Below are 26,987 nucleotides of genomic sequence, written 5' to 3'. Positions count from 1 at the left end.
CTGAGGCTGAGGAAGCAAAGACAACGGTCGATGGAGATCATGATAAGCAAGACTCGGCTCGAGTAGGAGAGGAAGATGGAGAAGCCATGGATCTGGACGACGATTCTCCCGCGAAAGATACGACTGTGGATTTGGATAGAGCAGCCAAGAGCAAGGATATGCCTCCCTCAAAACCAACACCGCCTTCAAGTGGTAATGGAGGAAAGGGAGAGGACACGAAGCCCACAGGTCAACACTTGGACCTTAAGAATCTGGGCAAGACAGCACCGTTCACAAGCACTACAGATGGTGGCATCGAAGATCTACAAGACATTCATTCGAGCCTACCATTTGAATCTCGCGCCAAACCCCAAAGGACGACAGTGCGCGATATACGCCCCCGGGAACTTATTTGCCCAAACCCACCCAAACGGCCGCAACCGCCACAAACTGTGCCAATCAGCGCTGGCTCGCAACAGCTGGGGCTGCCTCGGAAAGCATGGGACCGATACGTGACAGAGATGAATACTTACATGCGCGAATGGAATCACTTTAACCGACGCATGCTCCATCATTTCAACGCACGCCAGGAGGCCATCGAAACTGGAATGGCAGCGAACTGGATAAGTGCCGTTGGTGATTCAACGCGCTTAAGGATCAACAGTCAGGATGAGGACACTGATGACAAAGGCGTGGGTGGTAATGATAGTGACGACGAGATGGTGCCGGGCGGCAAGGGCGGCTACAGCGCGTATCTACGCGGATTAGATGAAGACGCCAAAGTGCTAAAGCACTGGGAAGTCGCACGGGAGATGCATCGAGATTGTATACTGAAACTCGGGCAGACGCGGGAGTGGATTTTGAATGGAGGGAAAGTCATCTGAAGCATACAAGGCTGGAGTTGGATATAATTTCTGGGGTTTTTTTTTTTTTTGGTTCTTCTCTCTTGCATAGGACGGGCGTTGGTGCATTGGGGTTGTTTCCAATTCGTGTGATATTAAAGGGGATGAGGACATTCGTATCGTTGTATTATACATATACATTGTTAAGTCCGGCGCACTGTGGACTTGTGAGAAGCAGCCAATAGCTATCTATCAAAGTCGTACTCCGTAATGGATTGATGTAACTTCGTGATTGTAAAGACCCTAAACCCCGAGCCCTAGGCCGATTGCGGCCCGGGAACCCCTCTGCCTAGCCTGAGGCCGCCACCTACCGAAGAGGGACCCCACGACCCCGCTATGAGAGGAATCATGACGGGACGAAACGGTAAGAAAGGTGAAGCCAAGGCTAGCGAAGGGGAAGCAACAGGGAAAAATTCAGTCGTGGATGACCAAACGGTACGGTACCCGGCGCTGAGTCACATGGAATAGCCGTCCTCCGTCACCATATATTATCTTTGCCTCCGCTGTTCCCCTCCCTTTCTTTTTTCGGTTTTTTGGTCTTTGACGGTCGCGAAGTTTTCGCCGCTGCTCCATTTACTTCTGGTGCAGGTTAGATCCTTCTACCTACCAGGTAATAAACCAATTGCATTCGCCTTCATTGCCCAGTCTGTTTTTAATTTGACTAAGCCAATTAAACAACCTGTTTATCGGAATCGTGTCAGTCTCCATACGGTGGACCCCGCCGTCTCTCTCCAATACACCACATCGATCAGCCACACATCTCTGATTATCAATTGAGGACTGTTACTAATGCGGCTCAAAAGTCTCTTGTAGATCCCGATCTTTGAATATTTGCACAGCAATCATGGGTGTTTCAATCGTTCTGGGTAGCCAGTGGGGTGATGAAGGTGGGGAATTCGCTCTCCCCCGGTTTGATTCGGGCATTCGGGCATTCGAGACATTGACACATACTGATTGCGTTCGGATGGTATAGGAAAGGGAAAGATTACGGACATGCTCGCGCAGCAGGCTACGCTGTGCTGCCGTGCCGCTGGCGGTCACAGTAAGTCAGCCTCTAACAAGAGCTTGCATTGGTCCATTGATATTGACCCTTCGTTCCAGATGCGGGCCATACTATTGTCCATGGTGACAAGACCTATGACTTCCACATTCTTCCCTCTGGCTTGATCTCCCCTTCATGTATCAACCTTATCGGTGCTGGTACCGTCGTTCACGTTCCCAGCTTTTTCAAGGAGTTGGCTTCTCTTGAGGAGAAGGGTCTCGAGGGTGCTAGCAAGCGCATTTTCATTTCTGACCGCGCCCATGTCTGCCTTCAGCTGCACTCCGTTGTAGATGGTTTGGAGGAGGCCAAGCTGGGTGGTCGCAAGGTTGGCACTACTGGCAAGGGTATTGGCCCTTGCTACAGTGATAAGGCTTCTCGCAGGGGTATCCGTGTGGGAGAGATCCTGGATGAGGCGGTTTTTGAGCGCAAGTTGCGCTCTCTGGACGCCGGATATCGCGCCCGATTCGGCGATTTGGAATATAACGTCGAGGAGGAGCTTGCGCAATTCAAGGTAGGATACTGCTCGCTTCCTTGCCTCCGCCTTTCAGCGTATGCAGCAGAAGTTGAATTAACGAAATTAGGAATACCGCAAACTCCTGGGTCCTTACATTGTCGACCAACTGGCCTTCCTTCAAAAATACAAGGACTCTCCGAACACCTTGGTCGAGGGTGCTAACGCTCTTATGCTCGACTTGGATCACGGCACCTACCCCTATGTGACGTCCTCGTCCACCGGCCTGGGCGGTGCTATGCAAGCCCTGTCTCTGAACCCCACTAGCATCAAATCCGTTATCGGTGTTGTGAAAGCCTACACTACCCGTGTCGGCTCTGGGCCTTTCCCTAGCGAACAGTTCAACGAGGATGGCGACAAGCTGCAGAGTGTCGGCAGGGAGTTCGGTGTCACTACCGGTCGTCGTCGTCGCTGCGGCTGGCTTGACTTGGTCGTCTGCCGCTACTCGCAGGCGATCAACCACTACACCGCTCTAAACCTGACCAAGTTGGACGTTCTGGACGACTTCGACGAGATCAAGGTCGGCGTTGCCTACATCCTGCCCGACGGCACCCGCACCGAGAACACTATCCCTGCCGACGCCGAGGTCCTCGAGAAGGTGAAGGTCGAATACGTTACTCTCCCCGGCTGGAAGAGCAACACCATGGGCGTCAAGAAGTACGAAGATCTCCCCGCCAATGCGCGCGCATACATTGAGTACATCGAGCGCGAACTGGGTGGCGTTCCTGTGAAATGGATCGGTACCGGTCCGGCTCGCGATGACATGATTGCCCGCGAGTAGAGCAACTGGAATTTTGACTACATCTAGACGGGTTGATCCTTGTTTTCTTTCTCAGCTTCATTTCCAATAAAATATCCTGATGTGTCATTGAGGCGACATCATCCTTGTACGTTTTGTTTCCGCGGTCGACCCGAAAATCTATATCTACGAATGACGATGTCCGATAGGGGTAGATATGGATTGGTCTATACAGATGAATAGATGCTTGAAATTTACCTTTTAATGACATGCCTTTCTGCTGTATAAATTGTCTCCTGTTCTGTACGTATGGGTCATGGTATCTTGTCCTTTTATCTTTGTGCGATAATCACGGCGAGATGTTAAATAATTAGATCGTATTCTGCTTGGCTCATGGAACAGACGAAGAACAAGAATAAATAAAATAAATCAGATTAAAATTGACCGGCAGAGAAGGGGGAAAAAAAATAAATAAATCTAGCGCATTCCAGATGAATCCTCCCTCCAGTGCACGTGGAGATATATGGGTAATGCTTATGCGGTGCTTAGACTTGGGGACTAGTCCACCGTTAGTCAATTCTTATCCATGCTTATCCAACCCAACCAACCATACGTCATGCATTTTAAACCCTATACGTACTCTAGAAAAAAAAGAACTATAAAAGTCCCCAAACTCCCCAGCTCAATCGCAAACCCGCCCAAAAAAAAAAGAAACATTCAATTCTCTCCATCCAAAGCCGAATCTGAATCAAGAAGAAGCCGAAAAAAAAAAAAAGAGCAAGAACAAGAACAAAAAGAAATGTCCAAACTAAGCCACGCAAAGATCATCCTCCGCCGCTCCAGCGAACGCGGCTACGCCGAACACGGCGGCTGGCTGAAGACACACCACACCTTCAGCTTCGCCGACTACTTCGACCACCGATTCCAGCACTTCGGGTGTCTGCGCGTGCTCAACGAAGACCGCGTCTCGTCGCGCAATGGCTTCCCGACTCACCGGCACCGCGATGCCGAGATCTTCAGCTACATTCTCAGCGGCGAGCTCACGCACCGCGATAGCATGATCCAAAAGGGCAAGGAAGGTGCCCAGGGGAAGGAGTTTTATCGGATGAAGCGGGGGGATGTCCAGTTTACGACTGGTGGGAGTGGTTAGTATACCCTATCCTACTTTTATCTTTCCCTTGATGATGGTGGGGGAGGAATTTGGAACGAAGCAGATGAAGAAGAGAGATACTAACGAGTAATGAACTTAAAAAAACAGGAATCGCCCACTCCGAACAAAACGAACACCCCTCTAAACCAGTCCATTTCCTTCAAATCTGGGTCCTACCCTGGAAATCCTCCCTCAAGCCACAGTACCACACGCTGAGCTTTTCCGACGATGCAAAGCGCCAGTCCTTCGTCCCCATTATCTCTCCTCTGGCTGCCGGGCCCGAGGCCACCCCTGCACAGGAGGAGGCCGCCATCCCCGCGATCTCCGGGACGATCCCCATCCATGCGGATTTCGTGATGGGGGCGGGCATTCTCGAGCCTGGGAAGACGTTCCGGTGGGCGGTTGGTGGCGGGGAGGGTGCGGTGCAGTCGCGGCGGAAGAGGAATGTTTATGTGCATTTGCCGGCGAGTCGGAAGGGAGGAGCCAGAATTCGGTTAGATGGGAGGGATGATAAGGTGTTGGAGGAGGGAGATGGGGCGTTTGTGGAGGGGGTGAATGTTGGGGATGCGATTTCAGTGGAGAGTTTGGGGGAGGGAGAGGCGGAGGTGGTTGTTTTGGATAGTAATTAGGGACTTTGCTTTCTTTCCTTCTCTTTGTTACTTGTATATATGTGTACTTGTGGTCTTGGGTTTGGGTGCTGTTGTTGGGCGTTATGATTGGTTTGTTTTCTGTGTCTGGTTACCAAGGATTACTGTGTGGGTAATTTGATAGACTATTTGATACTATGCTGGGAATTAATTTATTTCACATTCTAGACCGGCCCACTTTCCGATGGATCCATTGAGTTCTTCGGCATACCGAGTTAGTCTTCAGGTTCCGGAGAGATAGAGTATTTGCTAAGCGTTGTGTGGAGCGAATCGGTTGCCTTGTTCGGAGGGTTGTAACAGTTTTTTCTCGTGCAACATAGGAATAGTAGGAACAGAATGCCAATCTGTTTCACTAGGTCTGGAAAACGAACTAGCACGTCGTGTGAATTAGATGTGTTTATAACGTTGAAAACTGACGAACCTATCTAGACTAATACAATACATAATACATATCGGGTGTCCGTCTGCCCCAGCTCAATATATCCAATAAAGAAGATAGATAACAGTCTAGATCATAATCCTTGTGGCCCGATTCAGAACACGCCCGGTATATCGAGACAGATCAGAAGAAGAGAAGTCATATGGTATCTCGAAGCGACAGAACGGCATACATGATAAAAATACATCCGGAGAGGAGAAGATTCGTTCTCTGATATAAGTGTACAGAGTAGTTGCAGTAACCGTAAAGAACGCCGCCCAATGCATTTGGAAATTTGTTCTTTCAAAGTTTTCAGAGAAATATGGGTAGTCAGCGAGATATTTGCAGGCTACCTCTATCAATAGCGGTCTCTGTTGTCCCAGCGGTTAGAACCACGGCGGCTAGAGTCGTATCTGCGCTCTTGGTAGCCTCCGCGGTTGTCACGGCCACCCCTGGATTGGCTGGGACCGCGAGAAGGACCACGAGGTGGACCACGCTGACTTCTAGGAGAGCCAAAACGACGCCCGGAAACATTTGCCTCCCTTACGTCGGCCACGCCCAGGTTTTGGGCCATGCCAGAGGAAATCGCTGGGGGCTCAGGCAGGTAATACCCATGCACGGCAAGCTCGTTCATGGCGAGAATCATATCTCTCGGACGGGGGAAGACTGACAACAGAGTGCCCAATTGAGACTTAAATGCCTGTTCCCGGATGTCTTCAGGAACCTGTTGCATAGCAGCCTTGACTTGCGCCACCGACTCTGCAGCGGATGGGGAAACTTCGTCGCCCACTTCCTGACGCATGTTCGTGACGGCCGTGGCCAGCGTATGATCTTTCTCGATAGGCAGGTCTCCCAACTTTTTCTGGATCCAATTGTTTTCACCAGGATGAAGGAGAAGCCATCCCTCACCTTCCTTGTTTGCTCGTCCAGTACGTCCGATACGGTGGATGTAGGTGTCACGGGAACGAGGAGCTCCAACCTGAATGACATGAGTAACGTCCGGGAAATCCAAACCTCTCGCCGTCACGTCGGACGAGAAGAGAATACCAGAGCGACTGTTCCGGAAGAAGTCGGAAGTAAGCGTTCTCCGGTTTTGGGTCAGACGCGAGTGGAGCTCCATTATGTATATCCTGTTCAAAGGGTGGCCACTCCGGCGGTCATCGGGGTTGTTGAGCAACTTTTTAAACACTTGGTGGGCCAGATTTACTTGCATTGTGGAGTTAAAGTAAACAATGGCCTTGAAAGGACGGGCATTGCGGTCATTAGCCATGTGTGCTTGATAATTCTTCGCCAACTCAAGAATGGCGGGCAGAGAATTCTGGAAGCCATCGAGCGTAACAATCTTCTGGGGAACTGCGAAGTGAGTAGGTACTTCATCCTCCTTGACAGTCTGGATAATTTTGAAATCCGGTTTCATGGATTGGTGAACCATGGACATGACTTCCTTCGGGACAGTAGCCGAGAACATGAGCGTCTGACGGTCGACATTCATCGGGTCAGGGAGTAGGCGTTGAATTTCGAAAATCTCAGGAGCGAAACCATCATCTAGCAAGCGATCTGCCTCGTCGAGAACAAAGCTAGACAACTTAGGAGCCTCGACTCCACTCTCTGGGTCGGAAAGAATATCCTTGAGTCGGCCGGGCGTACCAACCAACAAGTGACAGCCCTCTCTCTGGATCCGACGCAGGCCTTCCATCTTACGAGTGCCACCGACGGCCGATTGCACCACAATCCCGGTACCAGACGCTATCTTTTTCGCTTCTGTGGCAATCTGCTCCGCAAGTTCACGGGTTGGGGAGATTATGATAGCACGGATATCAGCCGACGTAGCCCCTGAACGCCTGTATGAACGTTTTTTGACAGTGGGGTCTTTCAGGATGTTTTGCACCACAGGGAGGAGGAAGGCGAGTGTTTTTCCAGTTCCAGTCTTTGCTTGAGCCAATCTGAGAGAGTATAAAATGTCAGCACCAAAGAACACATTGCGGACGAAAGTCAAACTAACACGTCGTTCCCTTGCAGAGTTTCCTGAATTGTCATGCTCTGAACGTCCGTCATCGTCTTAATTCCCATGTTCTTGTTAATGGTACGAATAATGATGGGGTCGACCAATCCCTGATCCGCCAGCTGCTTGAAACTGGACAAGCGGCCTTCCTGCTCGGCCTCAGCATTCTGAACCTGAGCTTCCGCAACGGCAGAGAAAGAAACTCGAGATGCATGGAAAAGCGAGCGGGGCACATGCGAGATTGCAGAGAAGGTCGGTGGACGCCATTGTAGCTGCTGGGGTGTCACTCTGGCTGAAAGAGACCGTGGAGCAGAAGCGCGCAGAGCATGGGCAACGCCGTTACGGCGGAAAGCGCCCAACATGATGGGAGCAAAGGGAGATGGGAAAATGTAATCAAGGGACTCAAGACAAAAATCGACTATCAAGCAAAGTAAAACCACTGAAAAGAAATTTCAAGGAATACAAATGATGGATAAAAGAGAGATAGGGATGGATGAAAAACGATGGCTGATTTGGCAAGAGGCGACAAAAGAAAAAAAGTCCGGCAGAAAAGTCGGAAGAGATCTCGATCAGCCACTCAGAAGGGAAGGATTTCATCCCGACAAGGAACAACAACGATCCGGAGTATGTAGCTAGAGGTACTTTATTTTAAGGTGCATATCAACAGCCAAATTCGCTTGTTCATCTCTTAGAATAAAATATTGAGTTCTATAATGTAGTATAGCTATAGTCAATATAGAAATACACGCATTGTTTTTAAATCTTAGGTGAAAAGCTCGACAGGCAAGTCGATCAAGGAGGTATACTGTACATCTAGTATGTATGGATGTACCGTGCTGTATCAGGCTCCCATATTGATGGCCTCAGGCAGAGTATTGGGTGTTCAAGGCGATAAGAGCGAAGGATCATTTAAGTACGGTGTTGAGATCAGAAGAGATGATGAGCCTATGGTTCCGCCGAGGGATGAAATCATTCTATGCAATTGATTGCTTAACTCATCAGGAATTATGCTCATGGATATCCCAGGATTCTGTTCAACATCAACCGATTAAGATGTGATGACTAAGCATCGGATGTAGGAAAGTTTAAACAGAAAATTGGAGACTGAGAAAATAAAATAAAAATAAAAATTAAATAAACCAATCCATGACTTCATGTTGTGCTCACTGAAGTTATGTACTAGTAACATGATATATACTTCTTTAGGTACATTATAAATCCTTCTTACCGGGATAGTAAGAATGAATGTACCACTACGTAAGTATGCCCGTTCAATTGATTAGTGAACCTCGCGTAGCAACTTTCAGCAACATCTCCGAGCGCGCAATGGAGAATTTTCTAATTTCCTGATTTGTGATCATCAGCAAGCTCCGGTTGTTTTGCCCAGAAGGTTAGGCTCTTCCGTGCCTCCAAAGAAGTCTGAATAATGTAGAGATCCACCCAACTGCTCTTCAAGTTCACGCCACCCATACTTGTCAACCCACTTTGCTGTTTCCGGAACCTTTGCCTCGGACGTGGGATCGGCCAAATCTCTTCCCCGTCCTTTGCCTCTCGAGAAGCTTCTGCCGCGTTTGGGAGTGATCTTGGTTGCTTTATAATCGTCATGCGAGGAGATTGGAACTGCCCCGCTTTGTTTTGAGGGGTGTGGTGACATCTTCCCACCTATAAAAGGAATCCTGTAGCTCTAGCCTATATAACCACTTTACCCATATCTATATCCAAACACAACTTACTTGCTGTGATTATCTTCTCTCAATCAACCTATTCATCCATACCCATACCTTGCCAGCACCATGTCCCAGAACAAGGCTCTCGTTTTCAAGAAGATCCCTCAGGGATATCCTGTCCCTGGACAGGACATTGTTGTCGAGCCCGTGTCGGTCGACCCTAACTCTCCAGCTCCTGCCAATGGTGTTGTCCTGCAGTCTCTTTACACTAGCCTTGATCCCTACATGCGTGGCCGTATGCGCCCCGCTGAGGTGAAGTCCTACTCTCCTGCCTTTGCCATGGACAAGCCCATCGACAGCAGCTCCATCGCCAAGGTCCTCCGCTCCAACAACTCCAAGTACAAGGAAGGCGATTTGGTCATTGGATTCGTCCCCATCCAGGAGTACATTGTCCTGGACGAACAGTCGATCGCCCGCATTCGCCCTCTCGAAAACCCCTTGGGCATCGAGGATATCCGTGTCTTCGTGGGTGCCCTTGGTATGCCTGGTCTGACCGCTTATTCGTCCCTGTACGAAATTGGCAAGCCCAAGAAGGGCGAGACCATCTTCGTTTCTGCCGCTAGCGGTGCCGTCGGTCAGCTGGTCGGTCAGCTCGCTAAGCATGAAGGCCTCAAGGTCATCGGCAGTGTCGGATCAGATGACAAGCTGGAATATATCACCAAGGAGCTGAACTTCGACGGTGGTTTCAACTACAAGAATGAGAAGCCCGCCGATGCGCTGGCCCGCTTGGCCCCCGAAGGTATCGATATCTATTATGAGAACGTTGGAGGTGAGCACCTGGAGGCTGCTTTGGATGCCATGAACAACTTTGGCCGTGTCGTCGTTTGCGGTATGATCTCGCAGTACAACTCGGCCCCTTACCCCATCAAGAACATTCAATACGTCTTGACTAAACGCCTGACTATGCGTGGCTTCATTGTTGGCGATGCCGGCATGGGTGACAAGTACACCAAGGAGCACCAGGAGAACGTTCAGAAGTGGATCAAGGAGGGTTCATTCAAAGCTCTGACCCACGAGACCGTTGGCATTGACAATTCCGCCGACGCTCTACTTGGTATCTTCCACGGAAAGAACAAGGGCAAGGCTGTCCTGAAGTTCTAAGCTGCTCATCTTTCATTGCATAGTATATAGTTCATTTTGCAGAGAGGCGTTATTTGTGAACCTCGGTAAACTGATGTTATAATGGATAGTATTGAGAATATAATGAATCTTCAAGAAAAATGGTACAATTTCTGGTAAAAAAAAAAAACTTTTTTACATTAGCAATGCCATAATAGCAGTAAACTGTAAGCGATATCCCGACAACACTAAGAAGGCTGTAAGGGAGACTTTCATGTTTTCCGTCTGTATAGCCGATTAATATTATTTGCCGGAACGTCGGCCATTTTCGGCTGGGCGGAGAGAGACGGGCCAATCAGCTGTGCCGCAATAGGATGACCGCATTCCCGATTGGACTTCCGAGGTTCCATCCTGACGAACTTGAACGACTTCATCTTGTTGCTTTGCCTCGTGCAGCGTTGAGTCGCAGAGAATATACCCAACGTCTTGCATTCCAACACCCTCACAATGGCCTCAATCGCCCGCCAGTCTTCCCTCCTCCGGCAGTCCTGCCTCTCTGCTTTCCGCTCGCCATTCGCGACCAGAAATGGCGCCGGCGTGTCGCAGGTTGTGGCCTTCCATGCCTCCGCGAAGAAGCAGATCCTGCCTCCTTTGCCTCGTGAGTGACTCCGAATATGACTTAGTCGTGACTGTAATATCAGTTATGATTCTTGGTCAACTAAGGAAAGAGATGCTAACGAGTACGAACAGAGACCATTCAGGGAACGAGTACGTCCATCACCGACTCCTGAAATACTCAAAGCGAGCTGCCTGTTTGCTGCAGAGATACAGTGGAACTAACCGGTCAATTACGTAGTGAACGACCCTGCTCCCATCCCCGCCCCTCACCCCTCGGAGGGAAGCTACCACTGGACCTTTGAGAGGTGTGTAGACACTCGGTTTCATGCACCTGACAGGATACTGAACTAACGACTGAACAGAGCTATCTCCGCCGGTCTTGTCCCTCTCACTATTGCCCCATTCGCTGCTGGCTCTCTCAACCCGGTCATGGACGCAGTCCTTTGCTCCTTCATCGTTCTTCACTCCCACATTGGATTCCAGTATGTTCATTCACCTTGGCATGAAGCTTTGATTCCAATCGATACTGACACCACGCAGGGCTGCCATCATTGACTACTTCCCCGCTCGCCGTGTTCCCAAGACCGCCACATTCTGCAACTGGCTCCTGCGTGCCTTCACTCTTACCACTGCCGTCGGTCTGTATGAGTTCGAGACGAACGACGTTGGTGTAACAGAGGCCTTCAAGAGGGTGTGGAAGGCATAGATTGTTACATTGATATATCCCTGTTTCTGATTACTTTCTTTTGAACTTTCCTTCCGTTCAGGCGTTTTGCCTATGTACATGCTGTTTCTGTTAAAGTAAGCCAGTCCAGCTGGTTGGCGCTCTTGGTATTGAGCTAAAAGATATGTAACTGTTCGAATGGATACTATTGGCAAATTTTTCTTTCTGCTTTTTTTGTTTTATTTAAATCATTTCTATGCGGTCCTCAATAGCCCTCAAAAATGTACAAACGGCCAGCGTTTATCAAAACATGCCGTATGCAAGCAAACCACGGTCCTCCAACCTAATCGCTCTCTTCCACTTCTTGCTCAAGACCATCCGACAACCGATCATCATCATCAGCCTTCTCAACCACCTTTTCCATCAACTTCAAAGCCGACTTCAACGGCAACCCCACCACATTATCCCAGCTCCCTTCAATACTCTCCACCAAAATTGACCCCAGCCCCTGCAACCCATACCCACCAGCCTTATCCGCCCCCTCCCTAGTCCGCACATAAGCCAAGATCAACTCATCCGTAACCTCCCCATCAAACCGCACCCTCGTCTCCTCCAGCGCCGTCTCAAGCGCATACCCCGGCTGCCGCGCACTAACCAACGGCGCCATAGCCGCCATCGCCGTATACACCTTATGGTCACGGTTATCCCGTAGCGACTTCAGCATGGCAATATGCTGCGCCTCGGAGCGCGGCTTCTCAAGAATCGTCCCGGTAGCCGTATCCACGACGATGGTATCCGCCGCGAGAATCAGCGCCGGCTCGCCCTTCTCATCATTCACGATCTCCTGTTCATAGACAGCTTGCGCCTTCTTTGTGGCCGTGGCGAGCACGTACTCGAATGGCTCCATTGTCTTGGGGAAGTCCTCTTCTGCGTTAGACGGGATGACTTCTAGATTGGGCAGGCCGAGGTGGGACATGATTTGTCTGCGGCGCGGGGATTGGGAGGCGAGGATGACTCGCTTACCGCGGAGCTCGTTGAGCACCGGGAGGGAGAGGGGCGGTGGGCGGGGGAGGGGTGTGCGCGCTGGTGGGTTGTTGCTTGTTGTGTCGTAGGCTGGCGGGGGGTCGATGGGTTCGGATTGGGAGAGGAGGGCGGCTTTTGAGTCGGACATTTTGGTTTATAGTGTTATCCGTCCTCTTTCTTATTGAGCGTATTGTAGATAAGGTCGCAGATATATCTATATAATTAAACGTGTCCGGGAAGCTTTCTTGATGCGCGGTCGAATTGTTCGAATATGGCTCGCATCTTTTTAGTTTCTGGATCTTGATATATGGGCGGTAGATTGTGGCAGAATCTATCGATAAGGTGGTTTCCTTTTTGCTTGCGGGTTCTCCGAATCGCCTATGTTGGTGTCGGATTACCGATGTATATCTCGCTGATCGTTTGAGTTAGTCAGGCATGAAAAATTCAAAGAAACGATTGTACATATGTTAAGTACAAGGGAATCAGGGTGTAACTCTATGTTTTATGGTTTCCTTTCATTTTCTTTCTTTCATTTTTCCATTTCTTTTTGCTTGTGTCATATCTTCTAGAACATGTGCCAAGCGGATGTAAGATCCGGTACTCTGGTACATGTACCCAGAGCCACGATAAGGATGAACGATGGCACCCATGGGTTAGGTATAAAGTAAGGAGTATTAGATACCTGCGGGAAGCAAAGCTACTTCATAATAACAATCAAAAACAGCAATTACGCAGCAGGACATGTCTTAAGTAATTGTGTTTGAAGCTGAATATATATTTTTATTGCGACTGCATTGATGAGCGATTGGTAAACAATTTTGAGGACACATACAGTGGTAATTTGAAGTATCCATCGTTTCTCTTGCTAGAAAGTTTTTAATAGTGGTTTGATATTCTATAATGTCGATAGTTGTAGGTATCTCCGATATTGATCGATCCCTTGCCTCCCCCGCCCACTCTTTCATATCCACTTCTGAGGAGTTACACGAGTATATGACTGAGAACCTCATATATATATTTCTCCAAGCCAGCCTACACAGAAAGGTAGGACAAAGCTGATATTGTACTCGTAAAGCGGTAAATGACAATAAGCATAACCGTCCCCTATCCTGTTCATTCATTACAAACCCAACACCTGAACACCTTAAAAAGCGCCTTGACGAATCGAGATTGATGTACAATGAGCAGATAGCGGAGAATGAAAAAAAAAAAAAAAAAAAAGAAAAACCAAAATAAAAAAGCAGGCACGCAAAGCACGATATGATCAAGGCGGGCGCGATATGACAAGACAACGAGCCCAACCGTGGCTCGAAAAATTTTATAAACAGAAAGTAATTCATGCCTCCTTTCTTTCGCATTGAATGGCATTTGAAATGATAATACCAAGCGCATGGTATTGTGTCCATCCGCACAACTCCGTAAACCAAGTCATCAACATCATCATGTTTCATGCCCGAGCGAACCTCGGCTGAGGATGCGAACCCCGGCGGCCGTGCCAACGTCACGACCGAAATGTATCATCAATGCGCCCACCTCTGCGCTCAATCTCAGCTATGAGCTCCTGTCTCTCCTGCAGTTGCATGTGAATGAAATCCACGGTCTTTCTCAGCACAATGCTTTCGCTTCGGCCCTGGCCTTCCAGGCCCGGAACTAGCTCCGTCAGGCGATCAAAGCCCTCGCGGATCGCTGCACGGCGCTTTTGCTCTGATGCAATGTGGTTGTTCTTCTTTTCTTGCTCCGTCAGTCGCGGTTTCTCCTTGTCCTGGGCGCTGCTTGAGCCGGCATGCTTGGATGATGAAGCGGTGGGGGTAGATGAAGAACGGTCATTGCGGTCGTCGGTCGTGTTAATTATGCCTGGACCGGGAGAGCACGAGGTCTCAGAAGAGCTGGAAGCGAGGGATGCTGGTGGTTGTGCAGAGGGCATGGTGGTTGGTGGTTGTTGCTGTTGTTGTTGTTGAGTTGCTGGAAATTGCGCCGGAGAGATTTTCATGTGATAGTAGACGGAGTGGGTAAATTGTACAAGAGAGATGGGAGGGTTCCAGGGAACTGGAAAGGAATGTGAATGGAAAAAGAGAAGAAAACTAGCGTCTAAAAGTATGTAAATTAAGACAGGTGAGAAAGGTAAAAGAAATAGAAAAAGAAAGAAGGTAAAAAAGCAATTAATGAGTGTGAGTCCCTAGGGGGAATTTGTTCTAAGCGTACCTAGTGACCTGCATGACTGACCACTTTATATGCTTCGGCGTACAATCAAATCTTTGAGCACACACTAAGAAATTCCCCCAAAGTAACCTAAGGTGCGGAGAAATTAATTTAGTTGCCGGATCGAGCGCTGCCAAGACTTCTCGATCCGTGGCCTTGACACCTTACGTCATCGATGCCAATTGCTCATCCTCAGGCCACTACTCAATCTTTCTAGTAGATTCATGCGTAACCCGGAACTGTTGTTCACTAACTTTCTTTCTGACAGCAATTGGCCATTCTCGACTCCTCGGTTTCTGAGTTTGTGCTACCTATTAAACCCGCTAACTAAATCAACCGTACTGGTGATCAGCTACCTACTACCAACATAGCACATCGTACAGCATTTAACCTACACATAAAGCACAATGACAAGTCGCCAACCCCTTCGCGGCTCCTGCCATTGTGGGCGCAATCAATACGTTATACAGCTCCCAGAGGATGTCTCCGAGCGCGCAGAGATCTACTTTGACAGTAGTCGGGATAGCCGTATGTCACTCACTCCCATACACCTCATCAGCCATGAAACGGTTTCACTAAAAATATCCGCCTAAAAACAGGAAGAATCCACGGAACGCCTCTTACGGCATGGCTTCGAGTTCCTCTGGACTGGTACCAGTCTCATACCGAATCGTACTTTGACGACGAATCGCGCGCCACAATCCGGCGCACCTTCTCCCCCGCTCACGCCCCGCATACACAGCATGCTTTCTGCGGATTTTGCGGAACACCTCTCTCATATTGGACTGATATCCCCAGCGATGAGGCGAACTACATGTCGGTGACAATTGGGAGTCTCTCGGGGGATGATCAACGATTGCTGGACTACTTGGGTCTTCTTTCGGAAGACGAAGATGGAGAAGTGGAAGCTGAAGGTAGCCGGGGAGACCGGTCGACTGATATTCCACTTCACACAACGCAAGCACCCTTGTCGCCGTCTTCTACTATCATACCTTCTTCAAGTGGCACAATGGGCGTCTCTAAGACCTATAGACAAGGCACGGTAGCTGGGATCCCGTGGTTTGAAGAGATGATCGAGGGTAGTCGATTGGGCCGCATGATGAAGTCTAGACGTGGGTTCGGTGTCAGTGATGATCATTCAACAACGATACAATGGGAGGTTAGCGAATGGACGCACGATGGGTCAGAGGGAGCTCAATCTAGTTCGTCCTCCGTGAAGAGGAAGCGTGGGCAGCATACCAGTGTAGAGGAAAGTGGATCCCCGTAAGGATTAGAAAGGTAAAAGCAACAAAACACTATGGTTTAATAATACAGTTATCATGATTTATTCTTTTGGCTCTAGGTTGTTGTTATATAGCCAAGAAGTCATGGTACATATCTTAGTTACTGGGCCAAGAATTTAGCTGTTGCTAACTCTACAGCGAGTACTACAGGCAATCTATAACTTGCTCACTTGCAATATTCCACCACTGTATATGTAGATATTACAATAATAGTCTATGAGTATGGAGAATATGCTTGCTCAATACACTGTACTCATGACTATAATAATAATGCTCCTTGGACTTAATCATCAGATATGGATACTTTCTATAGTAGAGTATAAAGGTCGCATCGACATCGAATATACATTAGAAACTAAATCAGATCGTAGAAATCATAATCTGCTATGAAATACCACAAGCATTTAGAACCATAACGTGACTATACATGCCTTAGGCGATCCTCCTTTCACAGACCTGATTTCCTAATTGGGTATCGCGCCATGGCATCGCTTAACGTTTCCATGTCTACTAACAGTGTAGTGAAGCACGTCTTTGTCTGTTCTCAAACAAGGAACACTGCTGAATTAACCACGCCCTTCTCCTCATTCTCATAGGTACACCCGTCACTTTCCAGCATTGAGTATCTATAAGTCTCTCTGTTGTGGCATATGATCAAGGAGCTCCCACCTATACATTCGTACACGTATAGATGGGAGCTCCTGGCCCGTTTTAACGGCACGGCTTCTCATCAACTACTTTACAACCAACCCACGGCTCTTCAAAGAAGCAATCGACATATGTCCTATCTGCGTTTAGTGAGTTTCCTTAACAACCTCGCCCAAGGGTAGATATATTGACATATTGGTAGGATACCTCTTCAAGTATGACCCATCATTGCAAAATGGCTCCCACAATAGATGCTCTTTCAGGACCTTCATCGTTTCCTTCTAGACCGAGGATGAGCTCGAATGAGCCAGGTCTCCAGACGTTGAGACCCATCAAGCGTTTCGATACCGCGAGCAGATATGATAGCGATTATTTCGATGCCGTCAACTGATGAAAGCCAATATCACGACTGGCGACTGGAAATACTCGAGAACTTCCAGATATGCTAGAGCTATGTAAACTGCCGTTAGCTGTGCGTGTATACAGAAATTCGAACCACATACGAGGCATGCACTCCCAAGAATTGATGGACAATCCAATGAGGAGGAGACAACATTGATGAGCAGGTCCTAATGACTGCCAAAGAATGTTAGAGTTGGCCGTATATCCATGAAATCATGAGAAAGGGGCCGAAGACGGTCCTATCCTGGAGGTGAATGGTGGTGATTACAACTACAGAATTCCGTTTTCTTTTACTTTCCTTCAGTGATTGACTCTTTTGTTGCACTGCTACCCATTCTCATACCTTAGCGAGAAGGCCAGGCAGCGACGAGGTGATCGCACGCACGAAATCATCTTTTCCCAACGAAACGCTCCTCCCCCGACAGTCTGCACGGCAACACATTTATCTCTCAGTGAAGAAAGGACAGCCAGCTTCCCACACGTCCACAATATCTCTTTCAACGAACTCCTTCCTCAATTCCTCATCTTGAAAGCACCTCTCATATTCCACTCAACCAGCCATTCAGATTGCACTTTATCTCTATAGCTTCTTCAGAAACCACTATTACACATCTACACATTAATACTCTACTCAATATGTCCTCTTACGCCCCTCATTTGTACGATCCTTTTGTGAACTTTCCTATCACAGGCAGACAAGAGGAAACACCCAGCTATGAAAAGCAAGTCCATATGACTAGCAAAGGTCAGTAACTTATTCTCATGCCACTTCTACACTAGAGTAGAACCTCCTGGAGCGTCCCATCAGAGTCAACTCAAGTGAACCACTTGTGCTAGGGTGATTCCTGATCTATGCGTTGATAAGCTACACACACTCTCTATAGATCTCTGGATAAGCCGTTCTCTTTCCATTTGCACCACTAACTTTGCATCTTGGGAACGGATCAAGATGCTAGATCTGATTCCCCATGTAGTGAGAGTGACACATCGACGATAAAGCCCTATCACTCTGGCAACTCTCAAGAACAGGGTAATCAAAGCATCCCTTCCACCTTTCCCCTCTACCGCCTGCTAACAATCGCACAGAACAGACCCGCAAACATGATACTGTCGAGAAGCCTACAAATTTGAATTCCCCAACCACCCAGCCCTCTACCCGTATTCCTCGTGGACCAGTCTTTCAGAGACAATGCCAGGCTGTTACTTCACAGAAAGGCGGCCGAGTCATCTCAGAGCAGCGCAGCTCAATCCCTATCCCAATCCCAGTCCGGAGCCCTGAGCGCCTGAAAAGTCGTTCAAAGACATCGGGTGAGGGGTTTTCTGGTGGTATTCGAGTAATCGAGAAGCCTCGTGGCCCTCGTCCCCACATTCTGGCTGAGCAGAAGAAAGACTCAGTTTCGAGATCGGTTGAAGAAGCACCTAAGCTGCCGAAAGAAAGCATCACGTCTTCCTCATCACCATCCGGCGGTTGGGACCTTGGAGAAGAAATGCCTAAGCGACCAACCAATGTGTACACTGGTGAATATCGTACTCGCCCTACCCTAAGAATTGCTCCTTCAGCCGAGAAGATTATCATGGGTCCGGATAGCCCTAGCAGTACGTATGCAGTCACACAACAATCGAACCCAGCCCTCGTTCAGTATCCGGATACAACTAAACACAGCCTTCAAAAAGGACTTCGTAACACTGAGGATACACCAGGGACCCCAGGATACAAACAGCAAGCCAGCAATACCGCTGAAGACAACCTGGTGACTCCACCATCCAACCCTCCCCGGATATCGCTTGAGACAACGCCAGAGAGGGACACCAGTGGCCGCCAATTTTCAATTCCCCGCAAGCCTCTCAACAGCCCAAGCCTATCATCTCTTTTCGCCCCCAGCCCCGGAAGTATGCAGTCTGCCCCTCCCATACCAAAGCTCCCTGAATCATACAAGTTATTAATGAAAGGAGGCATGGCATCTGGCCCAGTAACTCCGAAAAAGACTACTTCTCCCGGAGCTGAGAAGGTTGGGCAACGTCCAGGAGAGTGTGAAAGTGAGGTGACAACCAAGCCTCAAAACAAACGGACAACGTCACTTCAAACTGCGTCCAACTTCCCCATTCATGATGCACCACACCCAGCCCAGCACAGGACATTTGACGACATCGTATCACAAAGTCCTAGCCATAATATGACACCCCAAAGCGCTAGGATCCCTGATTCCCGGAGCAACCGTATGCTTGATGGCTTTCGAAATATCTTCAAGCATAGAAGCGCCATGGATAAGGATGAAAAGGGGCCTAACGAAGCATCTGGCCTTGCAATCAAAGACCCCAACCCCAGTAGTGCGAAGCTTATCACAAGTCCCGAATATAGCATGCTCGACTCTGGAAAGGCAGGGCCTAAGGCAAGCGCCAAGCATCCCAAGTTGTCTGAGGGTTGGAACAAAAACCTGCGCCTCCCTATACCCTCAGCAGACAGGCAAAAGAGGCCGACAATCTCGGCCCCCATCCCCATATCCCCTGAAAACATGCCTTCGTTCGCCCGATCCACAATGGCAGCACGCACCAGGGCCGTGACTAGTCCACGTGGAAAATCAGATATCGTTCCTCAAGGTCCGCAGCGCAGAACTCACACAGTGGCTGCCACCACTGGGAGTCCCCAGCACACTCGTCGCCCCAGCAAAGGAACCGAGGCAATCATGTCGCCAGTGCCAAAGCAAACTAACCTACCGCATTCTGCGGGGCTGACTAAACTGGACACTATCACTTCTCAGACGAAAGCTCCTCAGATTGAGAGAAGTGCCTCCAGCTCGCTGTCTAAGACTCTGGAAGAGGTCCACTCTTGTGTGGAACAGCTCTGCAACAAAGCGCGGGATGAAAGCACTCCGAGTAAGCGGGAAAGAAATCTGCGCGTAAGTATCGTTTACATTCATGATTTCTGCTTCTTTGAAACTGACAGATGATTGGTTCTAGTTGGCGCTGTCGTTGCAGCAGCAAGTCAGTAATTACAACAGCATCGAGAAAGAAGTCGCAGAGGCTGAAGCATTGGTGTCCAAGAAACGCGCGGACAAATGCCTTGCTGAAAACATCCTGTTCGAATCATATGCCCAGATTCGGGCTCAAATGGATGAGGATTAGATATCTATCAGCCTATCCGATGCTTAGTTCTCAATGGCTAAGAGGAACGTTAGTTGAACATGCCTACCTTCTAACACTAAGATGACTGTCTTGATAAATGTTCAGGTCCCGTGGGAACGTGTACGGAAACAATTTCGAGAATAGGGGGTTTCTTTGAACGTCACGTTGACATAGTTGTTTCTTTCCTTCATAACTAGCGCGAACTGCTCCTTCCTCAATTCTCTGGGAACATAAACCACTAAAAGTCAGTCTCGACACTAAGAGAGGATAGCAGTAAGTCTGGCGTTTGAAACAGTGTGTTTATTTTGCTTTCTGTCGTCTTGTTTGCCCTTGTTCTTAGGGAAATGAAAAAAAGAACGGAAAATAGAAACTGACAAAAGGAAAAAAAAAAGAAGGGAAACATTAAATTACCTTAAGAAGAAAATAAATCTGCATGAGTGACCATTAATGGTCTTGTGTATCTCTATGTTGCATTCTGTTGAGCTACACGTTGGCGTCCACAGTAGTAGCTGAGGAACAATAGGAGACGTAAAAAGAAGTTGAAAGCTTGTAATAAAGCAAATCACGATACATATCCTATGCCTGTGATTTCAGAAGCTTCATATGTTCATTAAAGGAACAGCTGCACGTAACGGGCGCGAGCACAAGCATGTTGGTGTGCTCGCGCCCTGGGCGGGAGAGAGAGGTGGAAGAAGGAAAGAAGGAAGAGGACAAAAGCCTGAGGCCGCGATTTATATGGTGAGGATTTCTTCCTTCCTGATATGTTGTGTTTGTCTGGTTGCCTTGTTTTTCACCCGCCACCATAGTCACAGTTCTCGTCACCAGACCTGCTCTTTGTTTCAGATCTCATATCGACAATCAAGGCCAGAATTGCTTCCACAAGAGTCTTTTTGTCCCTTTCCACATCTCAAGGTAGACAATTCTCACTCATTATCATACCTTGATTAATACTGAAGATATGTGACAGTCACATCCTTAGGATCCAAAACCCCTACTAGTTGGATTTAGCTGGGTATCCCAACTCACGCCATGACAAGAGGTGGAAGGCATGGGAGACGCCAAACCGGCCAGGTAAGTCCCGTATCATACTAAGTCTCGCGAACAAATACACGGGCTAACCGTATATCTTGTGGCATTGTCAGGGTGTGGCATACTCAATGCAACCTCTCCTACACAGTTACGGGACCCCATATCCGGTATATCCGAGACCTATTGCTTCGGTGTCACCTGGTTTGATGCCTTCTCCACATGGCTTTGTACCCCTGGCGCATGATGGGTTTCCTCCCAGCTCGTTCTTGCGTCAGCAGCCGTCGGGCCCCCCTCCCCTCTGGAGTCCTGGACCGATCCCTGACTACTATGACCAGTATGAAGATCCTGGGATGAGGAGGAACGGAAACCAGCTCCCCAACACATTTCCCCCGAGACAGCCTTCTCTACCTTCTCAACCAACCCAGGGCTACCCAAGCCAACATGCTCGACCTGTCCAGCCCATCCCACAAATCCTGCCTGGTCAGCCGTTTCCCCCGTCCCAGTCCGTTCAACCGCTACCACAATTTCAGCCATTTCACCCTATCCTACCAGGTCATTCTACCCGATCAAGTCAAAACAACCAGCCGTTCCAGCCCCCTCCCCATCTTCGACCTGCCCCATCCGTTCCATTTTATCCATATCAACCTGTTGCTGCACCTGCTGTGCCCTGCGTCGCTCCGGTATCTTACTACCCAGCATATCCGGTAAGTAAGGTTTCTCGCATGTCCACACAGTACTCACACTGATGAAATGGCATATGAAAGGCATATCCATATCAGCAACCCCCATACCAGCAATACCCATACCCTGCGAATGGTACGGGAGGAGGCCATATACCGGAGACAGCAATCAATCACACGGGAACTCAATTCCGGGACCCTCAACTTCGCGGTGACGCCCCTGAGTTTTTCCCAATCCGTCAGAGGGCGAGGAGGTCGACGGGAGACAAGTATATGATTATCGCCAGCCCGTGAAGCCGTATATTGCGTGCTACATTGTGCTTTGTGGTTGTGCTGTCACCCGTTTGAGTTTCACATCTCTTCATCTTACGCTGACTTGTCAGACTTAGATGTTCTGGGGTGGCTGATATGGATGGCTCCGTTTGGGAAGGTGGATAAGTTGGCGTTTGGATTGTGTGTGAAGCTGTAGACAGGGAGGTGTTCCATCAGAGGTGAGGATACTAGCATAGCATACAATGGGATTGCTCCATAATTAATTTACTTTCGTCAAGTCTCACTTAGGGTTAATCCCGGGGAGGAAATCCGGACGCAGATGACCAATCAGATAAGGGGCCCTAAAAATGAGGGCGGAGACAACAGTTTAAACTGCCTCGGGAAAAGATGTCCGCAACGCCTGCCCGAACAGGTTTAGAGAAGGGGGAATGGTTGGGGTCGTGTGGGGGATCCTCTTGTCTCTCTCCCTCCTCCTCCTCCTCTTCCTCCCACTCCCATCATCATCATCAACTTCGCACAATACAGACAATCAACTGAACTTGGACAATGGGCATGACCTGTCAGCTCGAAAGGATCCCTGCACTGTTAGCCTCGTCATACTGGAACCACTAAACCGATCTGGGGTCATCCTGTTTATTCTCAATCGCTGTAAGACGGACACACTAATGTATGCTCGGCATCTCGCATGGGTTACCGATTCGAGCCAAACATCCACACTCCCTACTTTAATTCCATACCACATCATCCACATAACAGTGTAACTTGCCCGTGGGCCTTGTGCCACCAGCCCCGCCTTGTCCAACATGGTCTTTTGCGGGAAACCGAGCAAAGGCTGTGGTGAATGCCGATCGCGGAAGATCCGTTGTGACCAGGCCCGGCCAACATGCTCCCAGTGTATCAAGGGAAACCGCGTGTGTCCCGGATATAGAGATGAATTGTCGTTGATGTTCCGCGATGAAAGCCAACAGGTGGTCCGGAAGGCCAAAGCCGGTACCACCGGACGACGGGCTAAAAAGTCCCCTAAATCCACTCGCATGCTTTCCCCAAGCGGGAGTAGCCCTCAAGGGACCACCACATCATCGTCCCTAACAAGTGACATATCGGATTTCAACGATCTTTCCGATCTGTATCCATCGCCACCGGCGGCACAGCAAGTCGCCGGTCCCCTGTCTCCGAAAATCGCTCCTCCTCCATCATACCAATTTACTGAAGATGAAGCCGTGTGCTTTTTCCTTCGCTTTAACGCGTGGCCCGGGGCCTGTTGGATAATGGAGTTTTCACCGGATTTCTTCGTGATCCCAGAGGTGACCCTCAGCCAGCAGGCAATGAAGGCAAGCCTTGTTGCGGTCGGGACTGCCATGCTTTCGCGTATCCGACAAGATGGACCTCTGAAGATTGCTGCGGAGAAAGAATATGGCAATGCTCTGAATTTGATGTATACAGCTGTGATGGATGAAGAGGAGGCTAAGTCTAATCCAACCCTCGGTGCGGTTCTGTTACTGGCCATCTTTGAGGTAAATCGCACTTGTCTCGTTCTTGTTCTTCGTCTCTTCTCCTCACTTACTAGATTTTTTCATTGTACTAACGGCAAATACAGGTCGTCACGAGTAGAGCCCCGGGAAATATTGAGAAATGGACGAATCATATTTATGGCGCTGCGGCATTACTTGAAGTGCGAGGTCCAGAACAACTACAAGACGAAGATGGACTGAAGCTGTTTGTTCAGTTAAGGTTTCAGATCGTATGTTGAAATAGGAACCCCCCTTCCTCACTCTCTTGCTTGTCCCGGTATATGCTAATGACACGGGTCAGATCATTTGCTGCCTTCAAAGAGCGATGCGGGTCCCCGATTCCCTGATTGACTGCTCGAAGGTTGCCATGTTTCTGCGAACTAGGGTCGATGTCTATGGCGACCGTTTGATTGGCATCGCGGGCCGACTATCCAATTTACGAGCAGATATTAACATGGGGTTATTAGTTGACCCGCATGAGATCCTATCTGCCGCTTACGGCATTGAGGCGGAGCTAATGGGATGGATTGCAGCCTTACCCCCCGAGTTCTTGTACACCAATGTTGAAAGCCCAACATTGTCGGACATTTCGTCCAACATGTGGGGTCAGGGACCTCATCCATACAACAGCAAATATCACATATACAGCGATCTCTGGACATGCCATACATTTAACCAATATCGCTGTGCCCGAATCATTGTGAGCGAAATCATCCTAACCTGCCTGCGCCAACTCTCCCTCAATGTGCCAGCAGCTGCAGTTTCCAGTGATCTTCTAGAGCACTGTACTAGACTGCGCAATACGACGCGTCAGCTCGCCAACGACATTTGCGCCAGCGTCCCATACCATTTCAGTGTGGGGAACATCCCGATGGGTCCCTTCGATAGTCTCCCCGTGAATCAGAGCTACGTCGCTGGCTTGCTTCTTCTTTGGCCATTGGTTCTCGCGGGAGCAACAGAGTCGTTGAATCATCCTATGCGCAAATGGGTAATTTCCTGCTTTCGGCTCATTGGGCATAGCATGGGCGTAGATCAAGCCCTGGCTTTGATTGAGGTCCTAGAGTGTGAATCGGGAATTTTCGACGGCGTTGGGGATGGCGATGACGGCGTTTACTTCCGTGAGACTGTTTCACTAGCGACAAATCGAGTTTTGGTAGGAACGTGGGCTTCCTGATCACCTTCCCGCTGTTAATAGCATTGGACAAACTCCCGAAGGCTGACTTACGCATATATATATTTCATCTTCTGTTTATTCGATTTATGTTAACGATAATACCCCATGTTTATTCACCTATGATGTCGCTTTTCTCTCGGTATTTTTCTTTACTCCCGGGTTGACTGATTGCGTTAGATGCAATCCTTGGGGAACGGCCAGCCATAGGGTATATACTAGTTTTACCAGCTCCCCAAACATGCATGTACATGAGTCCTTTTGAGAAAGTATTGTGCGAAAGTAACGCGGACGACTTGTATTCGGAAATGACGGAGACACAGGTAACTCTTGACAAGTTTAAAAGTTACTTCACATAATCCATGGTTAGCTTGATTTTCTATGCCAGAACACAAACATAGGATGGCCATGGAAGATAATCCCCAATTTCTAGGACCCATCACAGACCACTGTGTTATGCAGAATGTCCTAAAAATCCCCCTTCTCAGAAGGAAAGAAAAGAAAATAAAAACAAGAAAGATGGGACAGTTTTCCCCAAGTATATTATGCCCACATTGCTTTGAATTTGTCGTTAAACTCAGCCTGGAGCATTTTGAACGCTTGTAGGGCTAGAGAGACGCCCTGTCCTTCTAGGATTGCGCTCGCAAGAGACACGTGGTCAGTCACATCCGTGCTTTGTGCGTGAATACTAGTATTCTTCTTCTTCTTCTTCTTCTTCTTTTTGTTTCCATTCAGATCACCGAGAGTCTCTTGGGCAAGACCTGGGGTGGTTTCTTCCCTCTTTTCTCTGTTCGGCTCGTCGTCAGTCACTTCATCTTCCCAGCTCTCGGCTACGTTAGGCTTTTTAGCTTTGACCGACATGGACGGAGAAGGTTGTTTTGGAAGTCCCATTTTCTGATTTCTGCTTGACTTGGGAGTCTTATCTTTGGTCTCGAAGACTTCTTCTTTTGCAAGACTAATATCCCATTCTTCTTCATGGACGTCGCCACTACCCATAATGTCTAATAGTTCCGGGTCAATGTTAGGGTCTAATTTGAGGAAGTTCTCAAGACTAGCCACGATGGTAGCCAAAACGAGAGAAAAGTCGTCTAGAACAAACCAAATGCCACCCTTGCGGATCCTGTTGTCCTTTTCGAGGGCGTGCACATTGCCATGCTTGAAGAAGTCGAGTAGGTACCCGTTCAAGGGGTTATTTCTTTTCTTAGGGTACAATTCAACGTAAGGGACAGCGGCTTGCTCGAGCCATACCCCGCTTCGGACGTTTTCGCAGAGCTCGGGAATACTGTTCCATTTGTCGCGGTGACCGGATAGGGCGACGAAGGCGGAACTCACTTGTGTTGGAGGGAGGAATGCCATTGATGGGCTGATATCCTTGGCGGGTGTATCGCCTCCGCATTTGAAGTTGGTTAAAGGTAGAAAGCAGTCTGCCTCTTTGATGTGTTGGTTGAGTAAATATTCAATGTCTTTCCGTTGTGATAACGCAGAATTCGCGCTGCCTTCTTGGGCATTGGTGGAAGGATTACCAATGACGGTGAGCTTTTGGTTGTTGTCTGTTGCGATTCTAAGATAGCTGGTCTGAGGCCATGACAGCCGAATAGGTGTGATATGACCAGTATTAGTATCAAAAGCACTTGCTTAGGTTTATTGCGGATGTCTTTGCAAAGGTCATGGAAGTAACCCCCACTGAGCAGCGTGTGGAAGGCAAAGCTGGAATTCCCAGTGTAATAGAGGTAAGCTATTGTGTTGGAGAAATTCAGTGGTGCTCCGCCTTGGTCCAAAAGGCAGTTGCGCCGAAGGTATTTAATTGAGAAACGGAGATGGTGAAGAACTGTATGTTTTGACTCTGGCCCGCCAAGGTAGATACGTGGGCATGAAAGGATTTAGTTGATCGCTTTCACAGCGTATGGGGCTTACTTAGATTCATGAAGCAGGATGAACAAACCTAGGACTAAGCTGGTCGTAATAGGAAAATGTCTGTTGAGATTTGGAAGCTTCGAACTGAGCAAGCGACAGATTTTTGAATAGATGACTCCTTGGAAGACAACGTTTCCCAGGAAGTCGAACCCACGACGACCAGCTCGACCAGCTGCTTGACGATAGCCAAGGGCTGTCAGAAAAACCGAATCACCCGAGAAAACAACTGTCTTACAAGGCATATTGATACCGAGGGCTAACGTTCCCGTTGCA

General features: G+C 48.7%; 10 protein-coding genes across 10 annotated transcripts; 8 read left to right on the top strand and 2 right to left on the bottom strand.

Moving 5' to 3' along the window:
* The first annotated feature begins 1,420 nt into the window (after window positions 1-1,420).
* Window positions 1,421-3,570, top strand: adB (adenylosuccinate synthase ADE12). The gene is made up of 5 exons (XM_032066069.1): window positions 1,421-1,491; window positions 1,685-1,768; window positions 1,855-1,923; window positions 1,983-2,434; window positions 2,505-3,570. Exons 2-5 carry the CDS (start codon window positions 1,726-1,728, stop codon window positions 3,213-3,215), a joined length of 1,275 nt encoding a protein of 424 aa, XP_031930242.1. The 5' UTR covers window positions 1,421-1,491; window positions 1,685-1,725; the 3' UTR covers window positions 3,216-3,570.
* A 402-nt stretch (window positions 3,571-3,972) lies between these two features.
* On the top strand, window positions 3,973-4,952 carry BDV27DRAFT_170109 (pirin family protein; the record flags this gene model as incomplete). Its single annotated transcript, XM_032075209.1, has 2 exons — window positions 3,973-4,318; window positions 4,432-4,952. 2 exons carry the CDS (start codon window positions 3,973-3,975, stop codon window positions 4,950-4,952), a joined length of 867 nt encoding a protein of 288 aa, XP_031930241.1.
* A 403-nt stretch (window positions 4,953-5,355) lies between these two features.
* Window positions 5,356-7,890, bottom strand: BDV27DRAFT_124359 (P-loop containing nucleoside triphosphate hydrolase protein). Its single transcript, XM_032066068.1, has 2 exons — window positions 7,391-7,890; window positions 5,356-7,331 (listed from the first exon to the last, which is right to left on the bottom strand). The coding sequence occupies exons 1-2, from the start codon at window positions 7,750-7,752 to the stop codon at window positions 5,747-5,749; spliced, it is 1,947 nt and encodes a 648-aa protein (XP_031930240.1). The 5' UTR covers window positions 7,753-7,890; the 3' UTR covers window positions 5,356-5,746.
* Window positions 7,891-8,938: 1,048 nt separating this feature from the next.
* BDV27DRAFT_124358 (MDR family NADP-dependent oxidoreductase) lies at window positions 8,939-10,340 on the top strand. Its single transcript, XM_032066067.1, has one exon. The coding sequence runs from the start codon at window positions 9,184-9,186 to the stop codon at window positions 10,216-10,218; it is 1,035 nt and encodes a 344-aa protein (XP_031930239.1). The 5' UTR covers window positions 8,939-9,183; the 3' UTR covers window positions 10,219-10,340.
* Window positions 10,341-10,683: 343 nt separating this feature from the next.
* BDV27DRAFT_170107 (CybS family protein) lies at window positions 10,684-11,691 on the top strand (the record flags this gene model as incomplete). Its single annotated transcript, XM_032075208.1, has 5 exons — window positions 10,684-10,834; window positions 10,927-10,944; window positions 11,033-11,099; window positions 11,157-11,276; window positions 11,335-11,691. 5 exons carry the CDS (start codon window positions 10,684-10,686, stop codon window positions 11,498-11,500), a joined length of 522 nt encoding a protein of 173 aa, XP_031930238.1. The 3' UTR covers window positions 11,501-11,691.
* A 110-nt stretch (window positions 11,692-11,801) lies between these two features.
* On the bottom strand, window positions 11,802-14,405 carry BDV27DRAFT_143038 (nucleotide diphosphatase; the record flags this gene model as incomplete). The annotated part of the gene is made up of 2 exons (XM_032070037.1): window positions 11,802-12,613; window positions 14,015-14,405. The coding sequence occupies 2 exons, from the start codon at window positions 14,403-14,405 to the stop codon at window positions 11,802-11,804; spliced, it is 1,203 nt and encodes a 400-aa protein (XP_031930237.1).
* Window positions 14,406-14,924: 519 nt separating this feature from the next.
* BDV27DRAFT_124355 (uncharacterized protein) lies at window positions 14,925-16,104 on the top strand. The gene is made up of 2 exons (XM_032066066.1): window positions 14,925-15,208; window positions 15,280-16,104. Exons 1-2 carry the CDS (start codon window positions 15,088-15,090, stop codon window positions 15,945-15,947), a joined length of 789 nt encoding a protein of 262 aa, XP_031930236.1. The 5' UTR covers window positions 14,925-15,087; the 3' UTR covers window positions 15,948-16,104.
* Window positions 16,105-17,649: 1,545 nt separating this feature from the next.
* On the top strand, window positions 17,650-20,136 carry BDV27DRAFT_143036 (uncharacterized protein; the record flags this gene model as incomplete). The annotated part of the gene is made up of 4 exons (XM_032070036.1): window positions 17,650-17,758; window positions 17,963-18,043; window positions 18,100-19,910; window positions 19,972-20,136. 4 exons carry the CDS (start codon window positions 17,650-17,652, stop codon window positions 20,134-20,136), a joined length of 2,166 nt encoding a protein of 721 aa, XP_031930235.1.
* Window positions 20,137-21,165: 1,029 nt separating this feature from the next.
* BDV27DRAFT_155246 (uncharacterized protein) lies at window positions 21,166-22,139 on the top strand (the record flags this gene model as incomplete). The annotated part of the gene is made up of 3 exons (XM_032072104.1): window positions 21,166-21,207; window positions 21,279-21,869; window positions 21,930-22,139. The coding sequence occupies 3 exons, from the start codon at window positions 21,166-21,168 to the stop codon at window positions 22,137-22,139; spliced, it is 843 nt and encodes a 280-aa protein (XP_031930234.1).
* Window positions 22,140-22,507: 368 nt separating this feature from the next.
* On the top strand, window positions 22,508-25,106 carry BDV27DRAFT_124351 (Zn(II)2Cys6 transcription factor). The gene is made up of 3 exons (XM_032066065.1): window positions 22,508-23,632; window positions 23,716-23,859; window positions 23,931-25,106. The coding sequence occupies exons 1-3, from the start codon at window positions 22,922-22,924 to the stop codon at window positions 24,801-24,803; spliced, it is 1,728 nt and encodes a 575-aa protein (XP_031930233.1). The 5' UTR covers window positions 22,508-22,921; the 3' UTR covers window positions 24,804-25,106.
* Window positions 25,107-26,987: the final 1,881 nt, after the last annotated feature.

This window comes from Aspergillus caelatus, assembly GCF_009193585.1.
Source record: "Aspergillus caelatus strain CBS 763.97 unplaced genomic scaffold BDV27scaffold_40, whole genome shotgun sequence".
NCBI lineage: Eukaryota > Fungi > Ascomycota > Eurotiomycetes > Eurotiales > Aspergillaceae > Aspergillus > Aspergillus caelatus.
The sequence above is the reverse complement of the archived record's forward strand: the minus strand, read 5'-3'. Positions and strand labels throughout refer to the sequence as shown.